The following is a 25,901-nucleotide window of genomic DNA, read 5'->3' as shown; positions in this document are numbered from 1 at the left end:
AGCTCGAAGTCCAGGATTGTGATGCCACCAGCTTTGGTTTTCTTTTTCAACATTCCTTTGGCTATTTGGGGTCTTTTCTGGTTCCATACAAATTTTAGGATTATTTGTTCCAGCTCTGTGAAAAAGGTTGATGGTATTTTGATAGGAATTTCATTGAATGTGTAGATTGCTCTAGGTAGCATAGACATTTTAACACTATTTTTTCTTCCAATCTATGAGCATGGAACGTTTTCCCCATTCTTTGTGTCTTTCTCAATTTCGTGAGTGTTCTGTAGTTTTCTGAGTACAGATCCTTTGTCTCTTATTCCTAGATATCTTTGAGTTTTTGGTACAATTGTAAATGGGATCCATTCCTTAATTTCTCTTTCTTCTCTCATTGTTGGTATATAGAAATGCAACTGATTTCTTTGCATTGATTTTATATCCTGCCACTCTACTGAATTCCTGTATGAGTTTTAGCAGTTTTGGGGTGGAGTCTTTTGGGTTTTCCACATAAAGTATCGTATCATCTGCAGAGTGAGAATTTAACTTCTTCTTTGCCGATTTGGATGCATTTTATTTCTTTTTGTTGTCTGATTGCTGAGGCTAGGACTTCTAGGACTATGTTGAACAGTGTTGGTGAGAGTGGACATCCCTGCCATGTTCCTGACCTTAGGGGAAAGCTCTCAATTTTTCCCCATTGAAAATTATATTTGCTGTGTGTTTTTCATAGATGGCTTTTATGATATTGAGGTATGTTCCCTCTGTCCCTACACTGTGAAGAGTTGTAATCAAGAAAGGATGCTGTACTTTGTCAAATGATTTTTCTGCATCTATTGAGAGGCTCAGATGATTCTTGTCCTTTCTTTTATTAATGTAGTGTATCACATTGATTGATTTGTGGATGTTGAACACCCTGGCAGCCCAAGAATAAATCCCACCTCGTCCTGGTGAATAATCCTTTTAACGTACTGTTGGATCCTATTAGCTAATATCTTGGTGAGAGTTTTTGCATCCGTATTCATCAGAGATGTTGGTTTGTAATTCTCCTTTTCGATGTGGTCTTTGGTTTTGGGATCAAGGTAATGGTGGCCTCATAGAAAGCGTTTGGAAATTTTCCTTCCATTTCTGTTTTTTGAAGTAGCGTCAGAAGAATAGGTATTCATTCCTCTTTAAATGTTTGGTAGAATTCCCCTGGACCTGGGCTCTTGTTTGTTGGGAGATTTTTTTTTTTTTTAAGATTTTATTTATTTATGTGACAGAGAGACAGCCAGCGAGAGAGGGAACACAGCAGGGGAGAGGGAGAGGAAGAAGCAGGCTCCTAGCTGAGGAGCCCGATGTGGGACTTGATCCCGGAACGCCGGGATCATGCCCTGAGCCGAAGGCAGACGCTTAACGACTGCGCTACCCAGGCACCCCTGTTGGGAGATTTTTGATTACTGCTTCAGTTTCCTTGCTGGTTATGCATCTGTTCTGGTTTTCTGTTTCTTACTGTTTCAGTTTTGGTAGTTAATGTGTCTCTAGGAATGCATCCATTTTTTCCAGATTGCCTAACTTGTTGGCATATAGTTGCTCATAATATGTTCTTTTAATTGTTTGTATTTCTTCAGTGTTGGTTGTGATCGCTCCTCTTTCATTCATGATTTTATTTATTTGGGTCCTTTCTCTTTTCTTTTTGGTAAGTCTGGTCAAGGGTTTAGTTTCATTGGTCTGTTCTGTTCTTTTGGTTTCTACTTCATTGATTTCTGCTCTGATCTTTATTCTCTTTTCCTGCTGGTTTAGACTTTATTTGCTGTTCTTTCTCCAGCTCCTTTAGGTGTAAGGTTAGGTTCTATATTTGGGACCTTTCTTGTTTCTTGCAAAAGGCTTGTATTGCTATATACTTTCTTCTTAGGACTGCCTTTGCTGCATCCCAAAGGTTTTGAACAGTCGTGTTTTCATTTTCATTTGTTTCCATGAATTTTTAAAATTCTTCTTTAGTTTCCTAGTTGACTCATTCATTCTTTAGTAGGATGCTCTTTATCCTCCGTGTATTTGAGTTCTTTCCAACTTTCCTCTTGTGATTGAGTTCAAGTTTTAAAGCATTGCGGTCTGAAAATATGCAGAAAATATCCAATCTTTTGGTGCTGGTTGAGACCTTATTTGTGACCCAGTATGTGATCTATTCTGAAGAATGCTTCATGTGCACTTGAGAAGAATGTGTATTCTGTTGCTTTAGGATGGAATGCACTGTATGTATCTGTGAAGTCCATCTGGTCCAGTGTGTCATTCAAAGCCCTTATTTTCTTGTTGATCTTCTGTGTAGATGATCTGTCCATTGCAGTGAGTGGGGTGTTAAAGTTTACCCTACTATTATTGTATTACTGTCAATGTGTTTTTTTAATTTGTTATTAATTGGTTTATATAATTGGTTTCTCCCATGTTACGGGCATAAATATTTATAGTTGTTAGATCTGCTTATTGGGTAGACCCTTTAATTATGATATAGTGTCCTTCCTCATCTTTTATTACAGTCTTTGGTTTAAAATCTAATTCGTCTGATATAAGGATTGCCACCCCAGCTTTCTTTTGATGTTCATTAGCATGATAAATCGTTTTCTACCCCCTCACTTTTAATCTAGAGGTGTCTTTGTGTCTAAAATGAGTTTTTTTTTAAGGTTCTTTATTTATTTATTTGACACAGAGAGAGAGGGAGAGAGCAAACACAAGCAGGAGGAGCAGCAGCAGGGAACCTGATGTGGGGCTCGATCCCAGGACCCTGGGATCATGACCTGAGCCGAAGGCAGCCACTTAACTGACTGAGCCACCCAGGTGCCCCTAAAATGAGTCTCTTGCAGACAGCATAAAGGGAATTTATAGGTGATTCTAACATTGATAAAACAAGAGTGTTATGTAGATTCTGATTGGTAATTATTTCAGGTTGCAGCTTGAAAAACACCAGCACTTTATCTTTTGTGTCAGCAAAATCAATGTGTTGGAAAAGGAGTTTCCAGTGTTATATTGCTCTACCCTAGGGACCATTTGGTTCCTGTCATCCAAAAAGTTGATTTTAGTACAGCTGTATATCAGTGGCTAGTCCCAGGGTTCTGATACCAGTCCCAAGTGATCCTGGGTAGTAGTGGGAATATAACTAGGAAAGCTAACCTGGGTTTTGTGTCCAGAATTTTAATGGGGTTTTATTGTGTAGGTGTGGTTTTGTTTTGTTTTGTTTTGTTTCGTTTTTTAAGGATTTCATTTAGGGATGCCTGGGTGGCTCAGTTGTTTAAATGTATGTCTTCAGCTCAGGTCATGATCCCAGGGTCCTGGGGTCAAGCCCTGTGTTGGGCTCCCTGCTCAGTGAGGAATGCTTCTCCCTCTCCTTCTGCCCCTCCCCCCCACTCGTACACACACTCTCTCTCAAATAAATTTAAAAAATATAGAGATTTTATTTGTTTATTTCAGAGAGAGAGTGTGTGCAGAGTGAGGGAGAGAGCACAAGCAGGGGGAGGGGCAGAGGGAGAAGAAGACTCCCTGTTGAGCGGGGAGTGGGACGGGCAGCATGATCCCAGAATGATCAGGACCTGAGCCGAAGGCAGACACTTAACCAGCTGAGTCACCCAGGCACCCCTGTGCAGGTGTGATTGATTGGATTATTGGCCAGATGGTTGAATTTGATTTCCAGCCCTTCTCTCTCTGACATTACTGAAAAGTCCTGACTTGTTAATCACATAGTTTGGTCTTTCTGGCATGCCCCGCCCCCATCCTGAGTCTCTCATTAGCACAAACTACCTAGGGGCCCAGTCTCAGTCACCTTGTTAATATAAACTATCAGGTGGGGTCCCAGGGGCCCACTGTGAATAACAGAAGCTCTTATCACTCAAGAATTTCCAAACATTTAGAGGCTACCTTCCAGGTACTAGGGACAAAGACCAGCCAAACTTTCTTATATAATATCAGTGTCTATTTCTTTGTGGTATCCCAAATATCAGTGTATTTCAGCCTTTCCTCTTGATCTGGTCAGATTCCCTAGAGAAGGACTTTAGTCTCTTGCTGGAGAGTATAGGCCTCCAAGTGTCTAGGATCTGAATGAGAGGAAAAGGGGTGGGGGAGGAGGGGTAGTCTCAGCCTCACTGAGTGAGTGAAATGTGAATGTAAATTTTCATTTACTCTCTGAGTTTTCAGTGTGGTACCCAGGCCCTCAACTATTTTACTGGCTTCAGAAAATGCATCTCAGGGGCTCCTGGGTGGTGCAGTCATTAAGCGTCTGCCTTCGGCTCAGGGCGTGATCCCAGCGTTCTGGGATCGAGCCCCACATCAGGCTTCTCCGCTAGGAGCCTACTTCTTCCTCTCTCACTCCCCCTGCTTGTGTTCCCTCTCTCGCTGGCTGTCTCTCTGTCAAATAAATAAATACAATCTTAAAAAAAAATAAAAAGAAAATGCATCTCAGATTTTCTGCAGTGGGTGAGGGGCTATTGCCCAGTGTGGGAGTGTCCTAGATAATTTAGGAATCAAATGTCAAAATACATAAGTTTTCACCCAGTTCTTCTGTTTTAGTCCTTTCTTTACCCCTATTTTCTTTTCGTTTTTAAAGTAGGCTCAATACCCAGTGTGGAGCCTAATGAGGGCCTTGAACTCATGACCCTGAGATTGAGACCTGATGTGAGATCAAGAGTCAGATGCTTAACCGACTGAGCCACCCAAGTGCTCCAACCCCTATTTTTTTTTTTTTTTAAGATTTTGTTTATTTGACAGAGAGAGACACAGCGAGAGAGGGAACACAAGCAGGGGGAGTGGGAGAGGGAGAAGCAGGCTTCCCGCTGAGCAGGGAGCCCTATGTGGGGCTCAATCCCAGGACCCTGGGATCACGACCTGAGCCAAAGGCAGATGCTTAATGGCTGAGCCACCCAGGTGCACCTCCAACCTCTATTTTCATTGTACCCAGTATAACAATTCCTGGGCCTTTTAAGAACCTCACAGTTCCTTGGAGATAATTGAATTGCTTCTTGGTTTTTCTACGAAGATCCAACATCTTCAGGCCTGCTAAGTCAGCTAACACTCATCCCTCTGCTTTCCAGCTTCTGGAGTTGTCTTGCTATTGTCTCATCTTCTGCTATCTTTGGTCTCGTGGTTTTATGCTTTAAAAAGGAAAGAAAGAAAAGAAGAGCAAAAAGCACCCTTACTGTTTTGGTGGAGTATCCATGTAGCCAAGATGCAGGGGTGTGAGAACATCTGGCTTTGGGGGGCTGAAACAGATCAGGTTCTGCCACTTGCCCTGACAAAATGCAGAGGCAGAGATATGAGAAGTGGTGAAACAAGAAAGGAATTTATTTCAGTGAGGCCACCACTGGGAGACAGTGGACTACTGTCCCTAAGCCTGTCTCCAAAATGCCAAAAATACTTCCAGGCTTATATAAAGAAAATGTGGGACATAGGTTGGTGGGTACGTGCAGGTAGGCAGTGAAGGTTCAGTTGATCACTGTCTTGGGGTCAGTCATGCAGGGTCTTGCTGGCTCAGGGCAGTCCTTATACTTGAGGGGGTAGTTTGGGTTCCCATCATGGGATGCTTTGTCCACAAGATCTTTTGCCTGAGTTAAGAGATAAGCTGGAAAGAAGAACTTAATTAGAAAGTACAGACTGAGGTCAAAATGGAGGTGGTTGAAGTCCTCTTTCATTCAGAGTCAACAGAGATTAGATGCCTTTTTTCAGTTTACCCTCTTTATCTGGGAGTGCCCTGGACACTTTCTGTTATTTCTTCTCCCCTTTAAGCCGATTCTTATGAATTGATGAGGGTTAGCCTGCATTTGCTCCTGAGGATCAAATTTAGATGACTTAGAGGTAAGGAGCGGTGTACACTGAGATGGAGGTATTTGGGGCAGATAGAGATGCGGGAATTACATTGTTCTGCATTCGGCTTACTCTGAGGATGCTGATAGAAACAACGAAGAAGCAAATCTTTTAGAACAAGAGAAATACTTGAAAATAAATTCCTTCTACTTGAGCAAAATAACTGTGATATTTTAAAGGGTAGCAGCCATCTGTGCTATGCTCCCCAGCTGTGCATAACGTCTTGGTTTTGAAAGCAACCATCAGACGTATCTATGTATGGTATTTGATAAACTGTGTTTTAAAATTTAATATATGGTGGAAATACTTCTATGTCAGTGAATATATACCTACATCATTGGTATTTAACCAGTCCCCTGAAATATTGCTTTTCTTATTTCTGAATATAAATGTTTATTATAAACATTCAAATATTGCAGAAATATACAACATAGAGAAGTAGAAGTAGGGCAGAGAGAATGTCAGTTAATTTGGCCCGTATTGGGGTAGTATACTTTTCCTTTGAGGGCTAAATAGTAAATATTTTCAGATTTGTGGGTCATATGGTCTCCATTGCAATAAATGAGCATGGCTGTGTTCCAGCCATGGAACTTATTTACCAAGACAGTCACCCAACCAGCTGTAGTTTGCCTACACATGATCTAGCACATTGTTTGATTTTGAACAAAAATGAGATTGTACTGTGCATACTAGTTTGCAGCTTATCTGTTTTCACTTAATTACTGTGAATATCTTTCCATGTTATTACATATAGGTCTATTATCCTTTACAACGACTTAATATTGTTTCATTTTATAACTGTTCCTTAACCTGCCCCCACCCCTGCCCTTATGATGGATAATTTGTTGGCTGACCTTTTTTGTGTTTAATTCAGTGCTGCAATGTATGTATGTTTGTACAGTATGAAATATATGTATGAGTGTAAGTGTGTGGGTATTTCATGTTTGTGTGAATGTTTCCAGGGGATAGATTTCCTAGAAGTGGAATTTTTTGGTCAAGGATATGCATGTTAAATTAGACATTTGTGAGATTGTCCTTCAGAATGACTCCACCAGTACATTCCTACTACCACTTTGCCACCAGTGTGAAAGTGCCAGTTTCTCCACACTATACCAACAGTGCTATAAACATTTTCAGGAAAAAAGCTGCTACAGAATATCTTTTTTTTTTTTTTTAAGATTTTATTTATTTGAGAGAGAGAGAGGAAGCTTACAAACAGGGGTAGGGGCAGAGGGAGAGGGAGAAGTACAACAGAAAACTCTGGACATTTTATATAAAACAAACATAAGGATCTAGAAGAGAAAAAGTCAGACTGGCTAGGGACCTCAGGACAGAGTGGTATGATCTCAGTTTTTTAATTTTTGTTTTTTTAAAGATTTTATTTATTTATTAGAGAAACAGAATGAGAGAGCACAAGAACGGGTGGGGGGAGGGGTAAAGGGAGAGGAAGAAGCAGGCTCCCCCCTGAGCAGGTAGCCCTGATGCAGGGTTTGATCCCAGGACCCCAGGATCATGACCTGAGCCAAAGGAAGATGCTTAACCAACTGAGCCACCCAGGTGCTCCTGTTTTGTTTTGTTTTAACCTCATATATTCCAGACTTAGAGCTGAAGAAGCTGGTAACCTCCCCAACAGAAACCTGTTCTTGTAGCCAAGAAAGGGGCAGCCTGGCAAGACAGAAAACTTTTAGACAATAACAATTCTCCAGCCAGACATCACAGAAAAATACCGTGGCTGCACCACCACCTGCATGATCAAAGGCCAAATGGGGAGGCTACATTTCCACCCTGGTGATGCTAGAATGAGGCATCCAACATCCCACTCCCTCATGGTGCCAGTGAAGACTAGGACTTCATGCCCACCTGGCAGTAATGAGGTGCCCATCCCACACCCTCTGGGGTGATGTCGGAGGAGTCTTAATGGAGAGTCAGGACTTTCACTGTTGCTCAGGGGTAAGGAGGTCATCCCCATCACAGTATCAATGAAGAGTACTTGGGGACTTGAAGCTCCTACCTTCATTCAGCAGTGATGAAGAGCTCACCACCTTCAGGTGACAGTGGAGGCTAAACAGGGAACTTAGCCTTCTCGTTCCACCTGGCAAGAGTAAGGAGGCACTCCTCTGCCCTGCCACAGTGGTATCAGACAAAGCCATCTAACACAGGAGGTTTAAATAAGATCCAGGATCTCATAAACTAATATGTAAGCGTCCAGGTTTCAAATATAAATCACTTGTCATACCAAGAATTGGGAAAATCTCTAACTGAATGAGAGAAGACAATCATTGGCAGGTGCTAGAATTATCTGAAAAAGATTTTAAAGCAGTCATTAAAAATGCTTCAGTGAGGAATTAATGAACACAGAGCAAATGAAAATAATAGCCTCAACAAAGGAATAGAAAGTCTCAGCAGATAAATAGAACATATAAAGAAAAAACAAAACGGGAACTTATTTTTTTTTAATGTTTTTTTTAGTATATTATGTTAGTCACCATACAGTACATCCCTGGTTTCCGATGTAAAGTTCGATGATTCATTAGTTGCGTATAACACCCAGTGCACCATGCAATACGTGCCCTCCTTACTACCCATCACTGGTCTATCCCATTCCCCCGACCCCTCCCCTCTGAGGCCCTCAGTTTAAAACGGGAGCTTTTTTTTTTTTTAATGATTTTTTATTATATTATGTTAGTCACCATACAGTACATCCCCGGTTTCCGATGTAAAGTTCGATGATTCATTAGTTGTGTATAACACCCAGTGCACCATGCAACACGTGCCCTCCTTACTACCCATCACCGGTCTATCCCATTCCGCCGCCCCCCTCCCCTCTGAGGCCCTCAGTTTAAAACGGGAGCTTTTGAACTGAAAAGTACAGTAATTGAAATAAAAAGCTCAGCAGATTGACTTAAAAGAATGGAAATGAAAAAATCAGTGAACTGGAATGTAGAACAATATAATTACCCAATCTGAGCAAGAGACAAAATAGATTTAGAAACCTGTGGAACTATAACAAAAGATGTAACATTTGTGTCATTGGAGTTTTGGAAGGAGAGGAGAATAAGGGCAGAGCTGGAAAAGTACTCAAAAAGATAATGGTTGCAAACTTCCTAAATTTGGTGAGACATAGACTTCAGATTTAAGAAGCTGAGTGAACCCTAAGTAGAGTAAGCCCCCTAAAATCCATGTCAAGATTTATCGTAATTAAACTTCTGAAAACTTGAAGAGCAAGTAGAAAAAAAATCTTAAATGCAACTAGAGAAAAAAAAAATGTCACCTTATAGTAGAAAAATAATTCAAATAACAGTGTATTTCTCATTAGAAAGCATTGAGGCCTGAATGAAGTGACAAAATATTCTTCAGGTGCCGAAAGGAAAGAGCTATCAATACAAAATTCTAGGGGCGCCAGGCTGGCTCAGTCAGAAGAACACGCAGCTCTTGATTTTGGGGTCATGAGTTCGAGCCCCATGTTGGGTGTAAGGATTACTTAAATAAATAAATATTTTTTAAAAATACAGAATTTGATACTTAACCAACTGAGCCACCCAGTCCCTAAATATAAATGTTCTAAGTATACCAGTTAAAAGACATTGGCAGACTGGATTAGGAAACGTGACCCAACTATGTGCTCTCTGCAAGAAACTCATTTCAAATTTAATATTAGCTGGCTGAAAGTAAAAGGATGGAAAAAGATATATCATGCAAACATTAATCAAAGGAAAGCAGTAGGGGCTCCATTAATATCAGATAAAGCAGACTTCAGAGCAAAGAAAACTAGCAAAGTCAGAGAAGGACATTGTATAATCATAAAAGGGTCAAACCACCAAGAAGAAATAACAATTCTAAATTTGTATCTACAAAGTGATAGAATTAAAAGGAGAAACAGGTAAATCCACAATTATAATTTGAGACCTTAACCACCCCCCTCTCAGGAACTGATAGAACTACTTAGAAAATCTGCAAAGGTATAGGAGAACTGAAGAATACAATCTAACCAATGGGATCTTATTTACACATATAGAAGCTCCATCAACAGCAGCAGAATATACCTGTTTTTTGAGTCCATCGAATAGTTACCAAAATAGATCATACAGGCCATAAAGCAAATCTCAATCCATTTAAAATAATTAAACTCATACAGTGTGTTCTCTGACCACAATGAACTCAAATTAGAAATCAGTAACGGAAAATCTCCAAGTATTTGGAAACTAAACAACACATTTCTAAATAATCTATGGGTCAAAGAAGTCTGAAGGGAAATTTAAAAAACAGTTTGAACTAAATGAAAATACGATATAAAAATTGTGGGAGTTCTATAACTATTAGGACAATTAATTTATAGTTTAAGAACTCCCCGCAAAGAAATCTCTAGGCCCAGATGGCTTCACTGGATAGTTCTCTCAGAAGTTTAAATAGGAATATCAATTCCACACAGTCTTTTCCAGACCATAGGAGAGAACATTTCTCAGTTCATTTTAGGAAGATAGTAATATCTTTATATCATAATCAGACAAAGATAGTTTAAGAACTAAAACTATAGACCAATATCTCTCAAGAATATAGATATGAAAATCCTTAGGAAAATATTAGCAAACAGAATTCAGCAACATATAAGATTTTTTAAGATTTTATTTACTTACTTGAGAGAGAGAGAGAGGAAGTAGGACAAGCAGACTCTGTGCTGAGCACAGAGTCGGATGCAGGGCTTGATCCCAGGACCCTGAGATCATGACCCGAGCTGAAATTAAAGAGGCCATCGCTTAATTGACTGAGCCACCCATGTGCCCAGAATTTAACACCAAGACTAAGTGGTTTTTATTCCAGGATTCAGGGCTGGTTCAGTTTTTACAATCAATCAAAGTAATTTATCATATTAACAGCCTAATGAGAAGGAAGTGGGTATTACTATGAAAGGGTAACAGAGATTTTTGAGGTGATGGAAATATTCTGCGTTTTGTCTGTATTAATGTCAGTATTCTGGTTGTAGTATTGTATATAGTTTATAAGATGTTAGTATTGGGGGAAACTGGGTAAGGGTACAGGAATTTCTGTATTTATTACTTCTTACAACTCTATGTAAATCTACAATTATCTCAAAGTCAGAAAGTTATTTACCATTTTAAAAAAAAGCAAACCAAACTATAAAATGAGTAGGTTTTATATTCTAAATATGTTAAAGGAAAGTTAATTTCAGAATTCCTACTAGAAGTGATTTTGATGTGGCTGTTTAAAATGTAGCTTTTCTTTACTCATTTAAGAAAAATTACGCTTATTTTACGTCCCTAGGCATTTAATTTGTATTTAAAATTTGACAGGAACATATCTGGATCCACTTATGAGGTCTACACAGTATATCTTGCGCTCTGAAGTAAAGAAGTAATAAATTCATTGAATGACACAATTTATTCAGTACTCAGTGGGAGAAGGTGGCTGTATTAGAAATGTAAAAGATTCAACAGTTAATGTACATTTAATTGTAGAGTTTATGAGGTTTTTGAAACCACTTTCACCCAACAATGCTGTCTTTGTTCAATTTAAATTAGTTCGTGTTTCTTAGGAAGCATTCTTTTTTTATTGCTCGCTTCATAATAAAACTTTATAGTAGGTAATTCGCTTTGACAATTAAGAAGTGACTTCTAGGGGCGCCTGGGTTACACAGCGGTTGGGCGTCTGCCTTTGGCTCAGGGCGTGATCCCGGCGTTGTGGGATTGAGCCCCACGTCAGGCTCCTCCACTGGGAGCCTGCTTCTTCCTCTTCCACTCCCCCTGCTTGTGTTCCCTCTCTCGCTGGCTGTCTCTCTGTCAAATAAATAAATAAAATCTTAAAAAAAAAAAAAAAAAAGAAGTGACTTCTAAGCTTTCTTCCTTGTACCATTAAGCTGATGTTAATGGTGGTAAAAGGTCAATTTGAATTTGAAAAATATTAATAAGGCAAAGTTTTTGACTTATATAATAAATACTTTTCATTAATCATTTTGCATTTTACTACATTTTATTTCTTTTTTTGTTACACCCGTGGTTATCTGTATTTATATCTGCCTCTCTTCTATATAGCAGATTTGAGGCAGCTCATAAGAATACTAACAGCAAAACCTATTGAGGTACAAACAAGAGATAAATCAAAGCAGAGAGACATAAGTACTGGGTTCGCGAAGGCATGTACACTTGCTGTTCATGCTGGTCCTGTGCCTGGTTGCCTTCAGATTTGTTACTTATCCTTTCTCTCTTCTGTTCTGTATCTCAAGGGAGGGTGATTTGAGTAGGTTGTGTTTCCCAAGTTCCCAAATCAGCGAGCTTCTGCCTGGGTTCAGCCAATGGGGAGCATTGGCAGGAGTTTAGAAAGGAGGAGGAAGGGAAAGGCTAGGGTATTTTTCTCCCTCCCTCTCTGCCTCAGGTTTTGTTTTCCCCTGGATGGCCTTGGACTTGGGCTCTGGTTACATCACTGCTTTTTCCCTGTGTTCCATAGGCCTTAGTGTGATAGTTGCTCCCTGCTGTGCCTCACAGTCCCTGATTATGTTTAGTGTAGTTAAAATCTTTTTATATGCAATATTTTTAGTATATTTAATAGCGTTATATCCTCCTTTTGGTTTTTGTGCATAGCGAAATAATTGGGCTAGGTACAATTTTGACGGTATCTATGTCTTTGTTATAGCTCATGTTTTTTCTTTCTTTTCCTTTTTTCCCCCCTTTAAACTATTTGATTTCTTCTTCCAGAAGAGGGAAGCTTAAAGCAGGAATAGAACAACCTTAAAAGGCTTTATTTCCAGGGTGGCTGGGTGGCTCAGTCGGTTAAGCGTCTGACTTTCAGGTCAATCTCAGGGTCCTGTGATCGAGTCCCACATAGGGCTCCATGCTCAGTGGGGAATCTGCTTCTCCATCACCCTCTGCCCCTCCACTGCCCATGCTCTCTCTCTCTAATAAATAAATAAAAAGGGCTTTATTTCCTAAATCTGATCCTTTACATCAGTCTCAACAGTGATATCACCTATCAAACACATGAGTCAGACATTCAGCAAATTTTGTTTCTAACATTTGTTGAGTGTTCACTGTGTGGTAAGTATCAAAATGGTGAGCTGAGAGTAAAAGGATGGGTAAGATATGGTGTCTGCTTTCAGGTAGCTTTTAGGAGTTCTGAAAAGGGACAGGAAAGGAGTTACTATTGCCAGCGCCTTCAACGATGGGCTTTGTGGAGAAGTACTGTGGGGTACCCATATAATATAAACATGTGATTCCCATAAATATGTAATCCCATTGGATGTAAACATAAAATTATATTGTGAATTTAGAGAAAGGGAATTTTGGTATATTCAAAAGAATCCCAAGTTGAGGAAACAGTAGTTTTATTTTTGTCAACTAACTGATTTTATGTCATGGAGCAAAATGGTTACAATCTGAGTTTTTTGTAATGTTTTATTAAAACAGTTGATTTTAGGGGTGCCTGGGTGGCTCAGTCGGTTAAGCTCTGACTCTTGATTTCAGCTCAGGTTATAATCTCAGGGTTGTGTGATTAAGCCCTGTGTCAGGCTCTGTGCTGGGCCTGGAGCCTGCCTGAGATTCTCCCTCTGACCTCCCTGCTCCCTCACATGCTCTCTCTCTCTCTCTGTCTCGAACAAAACAAAACAAAACCAAATTGATTTTAGAATATTTGGAAGGGTACATTTAACAATTTAGGACATTATTAAAGTAAAATTACCATATAGTTGTTTCTCATTAGTTCCACCTTTTCCTTTAATTGCTGTTAAACCATAATTCTAATCAATGATTAGCCTGTACCTTTATAATTGGTGTCAAACATCCTAGCTTTAGCTTCATTTTATATTAACTTGCTGGTAGACAAATTCCGGTCTATTCTATCTAGACCTCTCTAGCCTATGTTGCTATGTCTTCAAATATACAGGAGGTAACCCCCAGGGAAAACAGATCCTTTAGTCTTGTTGCTAAAGGATTTTTTAAAAAAGATTGAATTCTCTCCTATTTACCTAATACTATTGTAACTCTTGATGAGAAGATCTTAATAAAGAAATGTCTCCTCTCCCTGATCTTTTATTTTGAAAATTTTCAATCTACAGAAAATTAGGGAAAATTGTATAATAAACATCCTATATCTTTCATGTCTGCTCAACATTTGCTAAAAACTTTTCTGCATTTATTTTTATCTTTCCTTCTCTATACAAATGTATATACTTTTGGGGGTACAATTTGACATTTCATCCCTAAATGCTTCTTGTCACAGGATTTTTCTTATACTTTTTTTTCTTATACATTTCCACCAAATTAGAATATGTAAGTTCTCATGATGAATGATGCCAGAAGATACATTTCTTGGAAAGTGTCATTCTTCCATGCCTAGTCTTCCTCCAAATAAAGTTTTCCCCTCAGTTTATATTACATTGATTTTTTGTTTTATTTTTTAGTATTTTCTAATTTTTTTTTTATTTTTAATAAGCATTTTCTAATTACCCTTTACCACCACCCACTACCACTACTCTCACTACTCCTTTCTGATATTTTTTTTCACTTTTTAAACATTGTAATAAATATATATAACATAAAATTTGCAATTTTAGCCATTTTTAAAGTATCCAGTTCAGTGGCGTTATAGTCACAGTGTTGTATAGCCATTACTATTAACTTTCTAAAACTTGCATCACTCTAAACAAGAAACTAACCATTAAGCAAGAACTTGTCATTTCCCCATTTCCCTGGCCTTTGGTATCCTAATCTACTTTTTGTCTTTATTAATTTGTCTATTCTAGATAGTTCACATAAGTGGAACCATATGATATTCATCCCCTTTTTTGTCTGGCTTATTTTACTTTGTATAATGTCTTTAAATCCATCCATGTTGTAATGTAGCATGTCTCAGAACATCAGCCCTTTTGGGGCACCTGGGTGGCTCAGTCAGTTAAGTGTCCGACTCTTAATTTTGGCTTAGGTCATGATCTCAGGGTCGTGAGATGGAGCCCTGCGTGGGGCTCCAAGCTGGGTTTGGAGCCTGCTTAAGATTCTCCCTCTTCCTCTGACCCCCCACCCTAAAAAAAAAAAAAAAAAGAACATCATCCCTTTTATGGCTAAGTAATATTCCATTGCATGTATATACCACATTTTGTCAATCTCTTCATCTATTCATGGACACTTGGGTTGCTTCCACCTTGTACACCAGTATTCCACCTTATGAATATTGGTGAGTCTCTTTTCAATTTGGGAGAATATATACAAGCCTAGGAGTGGAATTCCAGGGTCATGTGGTAATTTTATATTTAGCTTTTTGAGGAATTGCCAAACTGGTTTCTACAATGGCTGTACCATTGGGTATTCACACCAGCAGTGTATGAGAGTTCCAGTTTCTTCATATGCTTACCAATGCTTATTTTCTTCTAAAAATTTTTTTTTATTGAAGTATAATTAACATGCAGTGTTATTAGTAGTTTCAAGTGTACGATATAATGAATGATTCAGACTGTATGTTACTTAGCACTCATCAAGATAAGTGTACTCTTAATCCTCTTTTATCTATTTTACCCGTCTCCCCTACACACCTCCCCTCTGGCAACCACCAGTTCTCTGTATTTGCAAATCTGTTTTTTTCTTTGTTTGTTCATTTGTTTTTTTTCTTAAATTCTACATATGAATGAAATCATACAGTATTTGTCTTTTTCCGTTTGACTTATTTCACTTAGCATTATACTCTCTAGCTCCATCCATGTTGTTGCAGATGGCAAGATTTCATTCTTCTTATGGCTGAATAATATTCCATTGTATGTATAATACATCTTCTTTATCCATTCATTTATGGATGGACACTTGAGTTGCTTCCGTATCTTGGCTGTTGTAAATAATGTTGCAGTAAACATAGGGGTGCTTGTATCTTTTCAAGTTAATGTTTTTGTTTTCTTTGGATAAATACCCAGTAGTGGAATTACTGAATTATATGGTAATTCTATTTTTAATGTTTTGAGGAATCTCCATACTATTTTCCACAGTGGTTGCACCAATTTGCATTCCCACTAATAGTGTACGAGGGTTCCTTTTTCTCCACATCCTCACTAACACTTGTTATTTCTTATTTTGATTTTAGCTATCCTGATGGCGTAAGGTGATATCTCATTGTGGGTGTTTTTTTAATTTAAATTTAAATTTTTTAAGACTTTATTTATTTGAAGGAAAGAGAGAGAGAGATAGCATGAGCAGTGGGGAGAGGGAGAAGCAGGTTCCCCGCTGAGCAGGGTATCCTGACTTGGGGCTTAATCCCAGTTCCCCAGGATCATGACCTGAGCTGAAGGCAGATGCTAACTGACTGAGCCACCCAGGTACCCCTCTCATTGTGATTTTGATTTGCATTCATTTCCCTGATGATAAGTGATGTTGAGCATCTTTTCATGTATCTGTTGGCTATCTGTGTCTTCTTTGGAAAAAATGTCTATAATGGTCCTCTGCCCATTTTTAATCATATTATTTGTTTTTTTGGTGTTGCGTTGTATAAGTTCTTTATATATTTTGGATATTCACCCCTTCTGGGATAATTTGCACATATCTTTTCCCATTCAGTAGGTTGCCTTTTTTGTTTTGTTGATGGATTCCTTCCCTGTGCAAAAGCTTTTTATTTTGTAGTCCCAATACTTTAATTTTGCTTTTGTTTCCCTTGCCAGAGAAGACCTATCTAGAAAAATGTTTCTATGGCCAATGTCAAAGAAAGTACTGCTTATATTTTCTTGTAGGAATTTAGGTCTCACATTTAGGGTTTTTTTTTTTTTTAAGATTTTTATTTATTTATTTGAGAGAGAGAGAGCACTGGGGGGGGGGGAGCAGAGGGAGAGGGAGAAACAGGCTCCCCGCTGAGCAGGAAGCCTGATTCAGGGCTTGATCCCACGACCCTGGGATCATGACCTGAGCTGAAGACAGACGCTTAACTGGCTGAGCCTCCGAGGTGCCCCTCACATTTAGGTTTTTAATCCATGTTGAGTTTATTTTTGTGTATGATGTTAGAAAATGGTCCAATTTCATTCTTTTGCATGAAGCTGTCCAGTTTTCCTAGCACCGTTTGTTGAAGACACTGTCTTTTTCCTATTGTGTATTCTTGCCTTCTTTGTCATGGATTAATTGACAGTATAAGCACAGGTTTATTTCTGGAGTCTCCATTCTGTTCCGTTGAGCATGTTTCTATTTTTGTTCCAGTACCCTGTACTGTTTTTCCCTTTCTTTGATTCTAGCCGTCCTAGTAAGTTGAAGTGGTATCGCATTGTGATGTTGGGTATCTCTTCTTGTGCTTATTATCCATTTGCATATCTTATTTGGGGAAATGTCTTTTCAAGTTCTTTGCTCACTTAAAAAATTGGGTTGCTCATCCTTTTGTTGTTTAATTTAGGGGTTCTTTATATGCTTTTGAGATTAAGCCCTTGTCAGATACATAATTTGCAAATATTGTCTTCCATTCTGCTTGTTATTTTCAGTTTCTGGATAATGTTCTTTGATGGCCAAAAGTTTTAAATTTTGATGAAGTCCAATTTATCTGTTTTTTATTTTGCTTGTGCTTTTTCTGATCTCTTTGTTACAGAACTGTCAGCAAACTTAACAATTGTTAGATGTTTGTTAGGGCTTGAGTTGCTTTTTTGGTTTGGGACCAGCAAAAAATAACAATATTAGTTGCCACTTACTGAGTACCTCATATGTACTAGGTATCTTTGAGAAGCTTGAAAAACATAATTCTAAGGAAGAGTCATAATTTCATTCTTTCCAGGTAAATCCTATTGAAACCCCTTAACCTCCCAAAAAGATAGAAACTCCCCTGTCATTTTGGAAGAAATTTAAGTCAGTACCACTGCTAGGATCTCTGTCGCACTAATCAGTTTCCTGGCATCTGCCCTGAATCCTAGGCTCCCGCACTCACACACACACTTCAGCCTCTGGGGGATCCAGGTTTCTTGTTTCGGCATTTCATTGAATTTCTTACTTAGCTCACCTGGTTTTTACAGGTGTCTTTACAAACTGCTTCAGAAACTCAAGGTAAATGGGGTTCCTTACAAGGGAATACAGTTTCGAACCAGACTTTAAATGTGTTTTATTGCACTAGAAAAGTGAGTTTCATATTTATAACTCTGAAATTCCTTTGGGAAGCTCTATATGTGATGCTATTGATTAAAATACTTAGGTTTTTTCCTATGTGTAGTATGAGCACTTTGTCTCTAGTATATTTTCTCTCTGATGACTCAGTAATGTTTCACTTTCCCTCCCCTGCTCATACTAGGAAAATACAAATATGAAGTGCTCTATCAGTGTTTAACCCAGTTTATTCTGATTTTTTTCCCCTAGCGGATCTAAAAAGAACAATTGCTGTCCTTTTAGATGACATTTTACAACGCTTGGTAAAGCTGGAGAACAAGGTCGACTATATTGTTGTGAACGGTTCGGCGACCAACACTACCAATGGCACTGGTGGAAACCTGGTGCCAGTCACCACAAATAAAAGGATCAACGCGTCGGGCAGCATTAGATAGCAGTTGAAGATCACCTGTGCGGCTACATCCACCGTGGGTCATGTCCTATGGCAGAAAGCTTTTCAGTTGCTGGCTAGGATAGAGTAATACTGTACAATAAAAGCCCCACGCATTTCTGAGGAATATGCTGGATTCACAGAACTCTAATTCTGTACATAATTTTAAAAGTTATTGTTTGCTTTCAGGCAAGTCTCCTCAATGCTGTACTATATCCTTAAAGGGAATTTGGTGACATGGTTGATGGTAGTAAGCAGGTAGGTGATCTTTATAAATCTTTTGTGTTTGAGATCAAGGTGGAACAAAAACACTGAAAGACATGGGTTCATTTCTATAAAATATTTATTTAAATATATCACATGTTTTTTAGACAAGTGGAGGATATTGTTATTGAGTCATTTTGTCATTTGTTCTCAGTAGGTTTAACTGTTAGACTAATGTTATTAGTAAATGTGCTTACTTCCAGTACTATATTTTGTTACTCAGATTATGAGCAGGGAAAGGAAGTATGATGTTGAAAATAAGGTTTTGAAATCATGACCCAAAGAATGTCTTCATTTGCACTATCCTTCAGAATAACTGGAGGTTAATTATTGTATATTTTGAAAAATTACATTTGTAAGGGTGTAATCTTGAAATGGTTAATAGCCACTGTCCGTAACCTATTCTAAACATCGAGACAATTAAATAACATAAATAATAATCTCTAGTCTCATACATAACATTTTCTTACATATATTCTGAAGAATAGAAGATATTTTTATGATGAGGTTAAAAATAAGTAAAGTATTAATTCATGATTTTTCACATACATGAATATTAATTTGAAAGTTAAATCCTTTGAGTGTGTTAGGTGGAAAGCACATTATTTCCTTATTTGGGTAATTTTTGCTTTTGTTTTGTTGGCAGTGTAAGGGGAGACTAAGATGTTTGTGAGACTGGGTGCTTAAGGTCTTTAGCCAGGTGTATATAATAAAGGTATTTGTGCTGCATTAAATTGCTTGGAAAATATTGACATTATGTGAGAGTATCTGGCTTTATGGAATTGTGGATTTGTGTAACAGATACATTAGGTATTCATTTTATATAATGACCAGTTAAAAACGATTAAGAACATTTAAAATATAATTTAAGTTATGAAGATTGACTCTCTTTTCAGGAAAACAGCTATTGTATATAGCACAAGAAATCCTAATCATGGGTAATTCTAGGATAGAGCAAAGTACACCTTTATTTAAATTTCCTTTGTAGCAAATTTAATTGCCGTATGGTGCCCTATATTTCGTAGTATTTATTCTCTATAATAACTGCTGAAGTGCAGCTAGCTTCTAGATTTAGGCTATATTGAATTTAGTTTTGGATATTGTATTGTTCGTTATTATAATATGCTACCACACATAGTAGCAATAATTATAATGCTTTATTAAAATAAGTATGAGAAAATATTGTTTCATGAAAGGTAGCTTTCTAAACTCTTTTCTGTATACTCTATCTTTATGTGAAGAAATTAATTACATACCATTGCCAGGTGAAGTTTGGAATAATTGTTCAGTCTTATTAGATGTGGACATTTTTGTTTTTTGTTTTTGTTTTCAGGGATGAAATAAAATATATTATTTGTACTCACAAAGTGTTATAAGTTTTTCCCTTTAATAGTGGTTGTACATTTAATAAGTGGTAAATGACTGAAAGGAATCTTAGATAATTTGGGGTTTTGTTCTATCAACTGCAGATGCCTTTTTTGAAAGAACACAACGAAGGAATACCTGGGTGTCTCAGTCTGTTAGGTGGCCAACTCTTGGTTTTGGCTTGGGTCATGATCTTGGGGTCCTGGGATCCTCAGGGTTGTGAAATTGGGCCCTGCATCTGGCTCCACGCTCAGTGTGGAGTCTGCTTGAGATTCTGTCTCTTCCTCTGTGCCTCCTACTCGTGCTCTCTTTCTCTCTAAAATAAATAAATAAATCTTTAAAAAGATAAAAAACTCAACAGTAAACTTTAACTTAAGGGTGTAAATGTGAGAACCACTCTGATCATAATCCCCAGTCTTGGTTCCATCAATTCCTGAACTCAGACTCTCTTGTCATGAGCAAGGCAATTTTCCTTTTTCTTTTTTTTAAGATTTATTTGTTTATTTGAGGAGGGGAGGGGCAGAGGGAGAGGGAGAGAACGAACCCTCAAGCAGACTCCCCACTGAGTACGGAGGCTGACGTGGGGCATGATCTCAGGACAAGAGTCAGACACTTAACCTGCTGAGCCACCAAGGTGCCCCTAATGTTGAGTTTTTAAGAGTCATATCATAGTATTTATATTTTCAGTTAATCTTAATTAATCAGGACCTCAGCACAGAGGGTATCACTAAACATACTAAAAACTTTCAAATTTATTTCAGAGTTCATTTGGGTTATTTCAGAATATCTTTAAGCAGTATACTGGCAAAAATAAAAAGTAATTTAAACATTATTTCATATAGTTAACGGTAACTTGAGTCTCATTTATCTTCAAGAAATAACTGAGGACCTTGACTGTGGAGTTGGGTAGAGTATAGAGGCTCAGGTCTGCTTTTTCTTTAAAAAGATTTATTTATTTATTAGAGAGAGAGAGAAAGAGAGAGTGCGCATACATGCACGTGGGGAGGAAGAGGGGTGTGAGATAATGACCTGAGCCTAAACCAAGAGTTGGGCGCTCAATGGTCTGCATCACCTAAGCGCCCCTCGGATCTGCCTTTTTAGTGACACCACGTTCTTCCTTCTTTTGAATTTATAGAATCTGCCTCGTCTTACTTAATTCTGTCTCAAAAGGCTAAAGTGTTAATAGCTTACATAGGAACCTCTGACTTGTATGTTTGGATTAATTGCAAACAGTGTTATGTTTTTAACCGAACACTTTCAGCTGAATAGCTATTGATACAGTTATAGTCCCCCCCCCCTTTTTTAGAGAAGTGTTTACTTGAAAAGGGGACATGAATTAATGAAAGAGACATGAATGAATGAATGAATGAATGAGTGAATTGAAACCATTTTTTAAAAAAGATTTTATTTATTTATTTGACAGAGAGAGAGCACAGGCAGGAGGAGAGGTAGGCAGAGGCAGAGGGAGAAGCAGGCTCCCTGCCAAGCAGGGAGCCCTATGCAGGACTCGATCCAGGATCCTGAGATCATGACCTGAGCCGAAGGCAGATGCCTAACTGACTGAGCCACCCAGGCGCCCCAAGCCACCCAGGTGCCCCTGAAACCATTTTTTAAATAATGGAAGTCCCTGAATGATTCTTAACTTTTGGTTGGGGTAATGGTAGAGTTCATCTTTTGAGAGAGCTAATGAGCTAGAGAGGAGAGAAAGAAATGAATATGAAAATGAGAATAAATACAGAAAACCAAAGTGGGGGGACAAATCTGAAATTTTTCTGTCTACAGATAACTGCTGTTGACATTTTCGTATATAAATGTGAATCTCCTCTCTCCTGCCCACACTCTCTATTGTCTTACCATTTCTACTTAAAATAAAATCGAGCATTTTCACTGTGGCCTGAAAAACCCTAATTTGCTCCTGTCTGCCTCCTAACTTCATCTCTAACTACCCTCCTCCTTAATTCCTCTTCAGCCATATTGACTTTCTCTTCTCAGGACATACACACATGCTTTTGCCTCAGCAACTTGAAACTTGATATTCCTCTATTTGCAACTCTCATTCTCAGACATTTTCATGCCCCCCCCCCCCCCATATTCAGGTGTTACTTTTTAAGGGAAGTTGTCTCTGACCATCTACCTAAATTAGCATGTCTTTAGCACTCTTATTACTGTTGTACTTTTCTTCATAGTTGTGATATACCTAACATTAAATCGTATATTACTGTATTGTGTTTTTTCCGATGCGTCTTAGAATCTAGGCTCTGTGAAGACGGGGACTTCATTTTGTTCACTGATACAATCTGGGCGTGTGCAACGGTGTCTGGCACATACTAAGTGCCTGAGAAGTATTTGTTAAAAGTAGTTACTAAGCCATTCTACACCTTTTGCTTTGTGCATCTATACCTTTATTTATATTTTTAAAAATTATACCAGACATTCTTTCTGTATAATGTAAGAACTTCTTTCCAAGTTAGTAAGTATATAACTTTCATGGCTCTTCTGCTGTGTGGCTCTATCACAGCTGATGCGTCTTTCCCTTAATTATTAGACATTTTGCTTGCAAGCGAAGGATTGAGACCTAGGTATGGGACACATCTAGAGGTTGTTCTCTTGCCATTATTCCATGCTGTCATTGTTTTAGGTGGTAGTGGGGGATCCAGTAAAGTGTGATTAATAGCCATTTGGGGGAGACAAAATAAAGTGGTGAAATAGCTCCACTTGTATAGAATTACAAGGATGGAAAACCAAAATGGCTGATCATCCTCAGACCTTGTTTTAGATCATACACACCAGGCTAGAAGCGTTTTGCAGAGTAGGAAAAAGACGGGGAATAAAATGTAGAGTCACCAATCCATAATTTGGTAAGAGAGCTGGGAGGTGATTGGTCCGTTGACAGACTTGTGCTTAATCAGATCAAGTTTGTCATTTTGCACCTTTGGCTCAGTAATATTAGTCTGTATTTAAGTAAGGAAGATAGGCTATGAAGATTTTTCTAAAAATTAATGGTTTTTAGGTCTTACCAATGTCTGTATCTTCCAAATGTACTTCCAGAATGACTTTAGGACCTCCTTTGAGTCCTTCCTTAGGTCAAGGATAACTTCACATTGCTTCTAATTGTTGATAAGCAGCATTGTTCATTTGAGTAAATCGTTTTTCGTTTAACTTTCTCAGGTGCTTAATTCATCCACCTACCCACCCTTTCTTTACTATTTACCAATTTTTCAGGCAAAGAAATAAACTAAGGTTCTGAGGAGTCTTTTTAGGTGGGAGAGTATCATGGTAGAGATGGTATCAAGGCTTCAGGGAACAAAACATTTCGAGCCACTGGTGTTTGGGAATTTATACATAACATTAGGTTATGTTCAGTTTTGACATAAATGTTTTTGTTTGTTGGCTTATTTGTTTCTCATCTTCATGACTTTGAAAAGGAGAGAAAAAATTCCCTTTTACTCTTTTCTTTGAATCTCAATTGGGAGTTTCAGTCCAAAAGACTTGAGTGGATGATTGAAGCAGGAGAGCATAGAAAGGGGACCTCTGCCAGGTAAGGGGCCACTGGTCTGCCTCCTGGTGGAAGCTCTACACCTCTTATATTAAAACTATTCAAGGGGCGTCTGGGTGGCTCAGCCGGTTAAGTGTCTGCCTTCAGCTCAGATCATGATCCCAGGGTCCTGGGATAGAGCCCCATGTCCGGCTCCCTGCTCAGTGGGGAGCCTGCTTCTCCCTCTCTCTGTGCTTCTCCTGCCAGCTCATGCTCTCTCTCTCAAATAAATAAATAAAATCTTAAAAAAAAAAAGAAAACTATTCAAAACTGGAATGTGCTCTGGGAGGAAAGCTTTATAGCAGGAAGGATTTGGAGATCTGTTTTTAATAATGCCCCCATTTAATGGGATCATTATGGTCATAATTATTGAGCATCTACCAAGGACTGTGCCCTGTACAGTGCTTTTCATGTACAGTATCATGTTTGATCTTCAAAACAACTTTGTGAGGTTCTATTACCCTCGTTTTCTAGATAAGGGACTATGGTGCAGAGAAACTGGATATGGGGGCTCTGGTCACAGATCTTACAGACCATACAACAGAGATTCAAACCCAAAAGGGTCTGTCTCCAGAGATTGTGCTCTTGACCACCATGTCTTACCCTCTGTTCTTCTAATCTTGGCTTAAGTACACTCCATCTTGTTCCTAGCACGTAGGAATTCCTCTTCTTTGATTCAAAAGAGAGATCTGCTTCTCTCTCCACTCCTTACTTTGCTCCTAAAGGTCTGGGTGAGCAGCGAGCGCAGAGTCTGCAGGGCATCACACAATATGCATTTGGCGCCCTGGCCTTGATGGTAGCCCACCACCCAGGATCCTGATGCCCAGGTTGGCCAGGGCTTGGAATTCATAGGTGAATCCATTCCTGGGGAACTGGCTGGGAGTACCAGGCTATTGTATTTGGGAGTTTATAAATGAGCCTGCCACGATAGTGTCTCTCACATCCAATCTTGCAATAAAGGGAAGGGAAGGATTGGCTTATGCAGATTTTTCCAGGGCGAACAGAATCTTCTCAGTCTACCCTCAGGGCCATTTCTTGAGCCCAGCGTGGGATTCAGGGCACCATCAACTCACCTACAGCAGTTCTCTGTCACCGTAAAATCTAGCGCTAAGATTTTATTCACAAGGCTTAGGTTAGGGATTTTTGTGGGGCCAAAATATTTCTATCATTTTCCAGTTCCTTAGAGGCCAGACAGAGTGGGATTCAACACCACTCTCTTGGTCTGTTTTCCTCTTTGTAAACTCCTTAGGTTTACAGATGGACCATTTGATGACTCTGGAGGAAGCCCAAGATTGTCTCAATAATGATAGTGTCTGATTTAAGAGTTTCACATAGTATCTCTTGAGTTTTCTAAAATATTAACAAAGCCTTAAAAACATCTGGCCATTTCTCCGAAGCTTGCCTGTTGCTTTGAGAGCATTTTATTTTATTTTAAAAATATTTATTTATTTATTTGGTGGGAATGGGGTCAAGGAAGAGGGAGAGAGAATCTTAAGCAAACTCGGTGCTGAGCATGGAGCCCAACGTGAAGCTTGATCTCAAGACCCTGAGGTCATGACCTGAGCCGAAACCAAGAGTCGGACACTCAATCTATTGCACACCCAGGCGCCCCAAGATTTGAGAGCATTTTATTTTATTTTTTTTATTTTTAAAGATTTTATTTATTTATTAGAGATAGAGACAGCCAGCGAGAGAGGGAACACAAGCAGGGGGAGTGGGAGAGGAAGAAGCAGGCTCATAGCAGAGGAGCCTGATGTGGGGCTCGATCCCATAACGCCGGGATCACGCCCTGAGCCGAAGGCAGACGCTTAACCGCTGTGCCACCCAGGCGCCCCTTGAGAGCATTTTAAATTGCAGAAGCTCTGGATCCACCTCTTTTCTTTCTGGTCCACTCCACACACTGGTCATCAGACTGGAAACGACCTCTCTATAGACCAGTGAGGTAAAAAGTGACCTGGAAATCCTTGTTTTTAGCATTTACTTGCTCCATATAATAAAAGGGCAGCTGCTTGGTCTTCCCCGGAACCTGATGTATTTAAAAATGTAAAGAATGTAAAGACTGCTTATTGCTAACTGTTAAGAGTGCCTTTTAGCTACAAATATCCTTCTCCTTTTAGCTTCCAGGCAAAGAAACAGTTGCAGGAGGAAGGCAGGTATAAGTTGGCAGGGGGTGGGGGTGGTGGTGGTGGTGGGGTTGGGGAGGTGGTTTTGATATATTAATGTGGTTTGTTCTCTTTTTCTCCTCAGACAGGCTGCTGTCATTTTCTGCTTTGGAAAATAACTAAGTGGCATTTGGAATTAAAGTCTCCTAGGGAAAGTGGTATAATTCTTGAGAATTTTAAGATAAAATCACTTTCTGTCTCTCTGCATGACTTAGTTCTTTTTATCTTCTTCCCTAAAATCACGTACTAAAAACAATATTGGGTTTCAATACAGTGCTAAATAACCATGG

At 38.9% G+C, this 25,901-nt stretch overlaps 1 protein-coding gene across 9 annotated transcripts in view; it reads left to right on the top strand.

Moving 5' to 3' along the window:
* Window positions 1-25,615, top strand: part of CCDC126 (coiled-coil domain containing 126) — a 52,027-nt gene extending 26,412 nt beyond the window's left edge. For all 9 annotated transcript variants that reach the window (XM_045793028.2, XM_045793027.2, XM_087860970.1 and 6 more), the window contains one exon: window positions 18,105-25,615. In XM_045793028.2, the coding sequence (XP_045648984.1) occupies window positions 18,105-18,289 (185 nt within the window). In that variant the 3' untranslated portion in view covers window positions 18,290-25,615. The remainder of the gene's footprint in view (window positions 1-18,104) is intronic.
* The last annotated feature ends 286 nt before the right edge of the window (window positions 25,616-25,901 follow it).

Source organism: Ursus americanus, chromosome 3 (assembly GCF_024610735.1).
Source record: "Ursus americanus isolate L20-20 chromosome 3, mUrsAme1.1.p, whole genome shotgun sequence".
NCBI lineage: Eukaryota > Metazoa > Chordata > Mammalia > Carnivora > Ursidae > Ursus > Ursus americanus.
The sequence above is the reverse complement of the archived record's forward strand: the minus strand, read 5'-3'. Positions and strand labels throughout refer to the sequence as shown.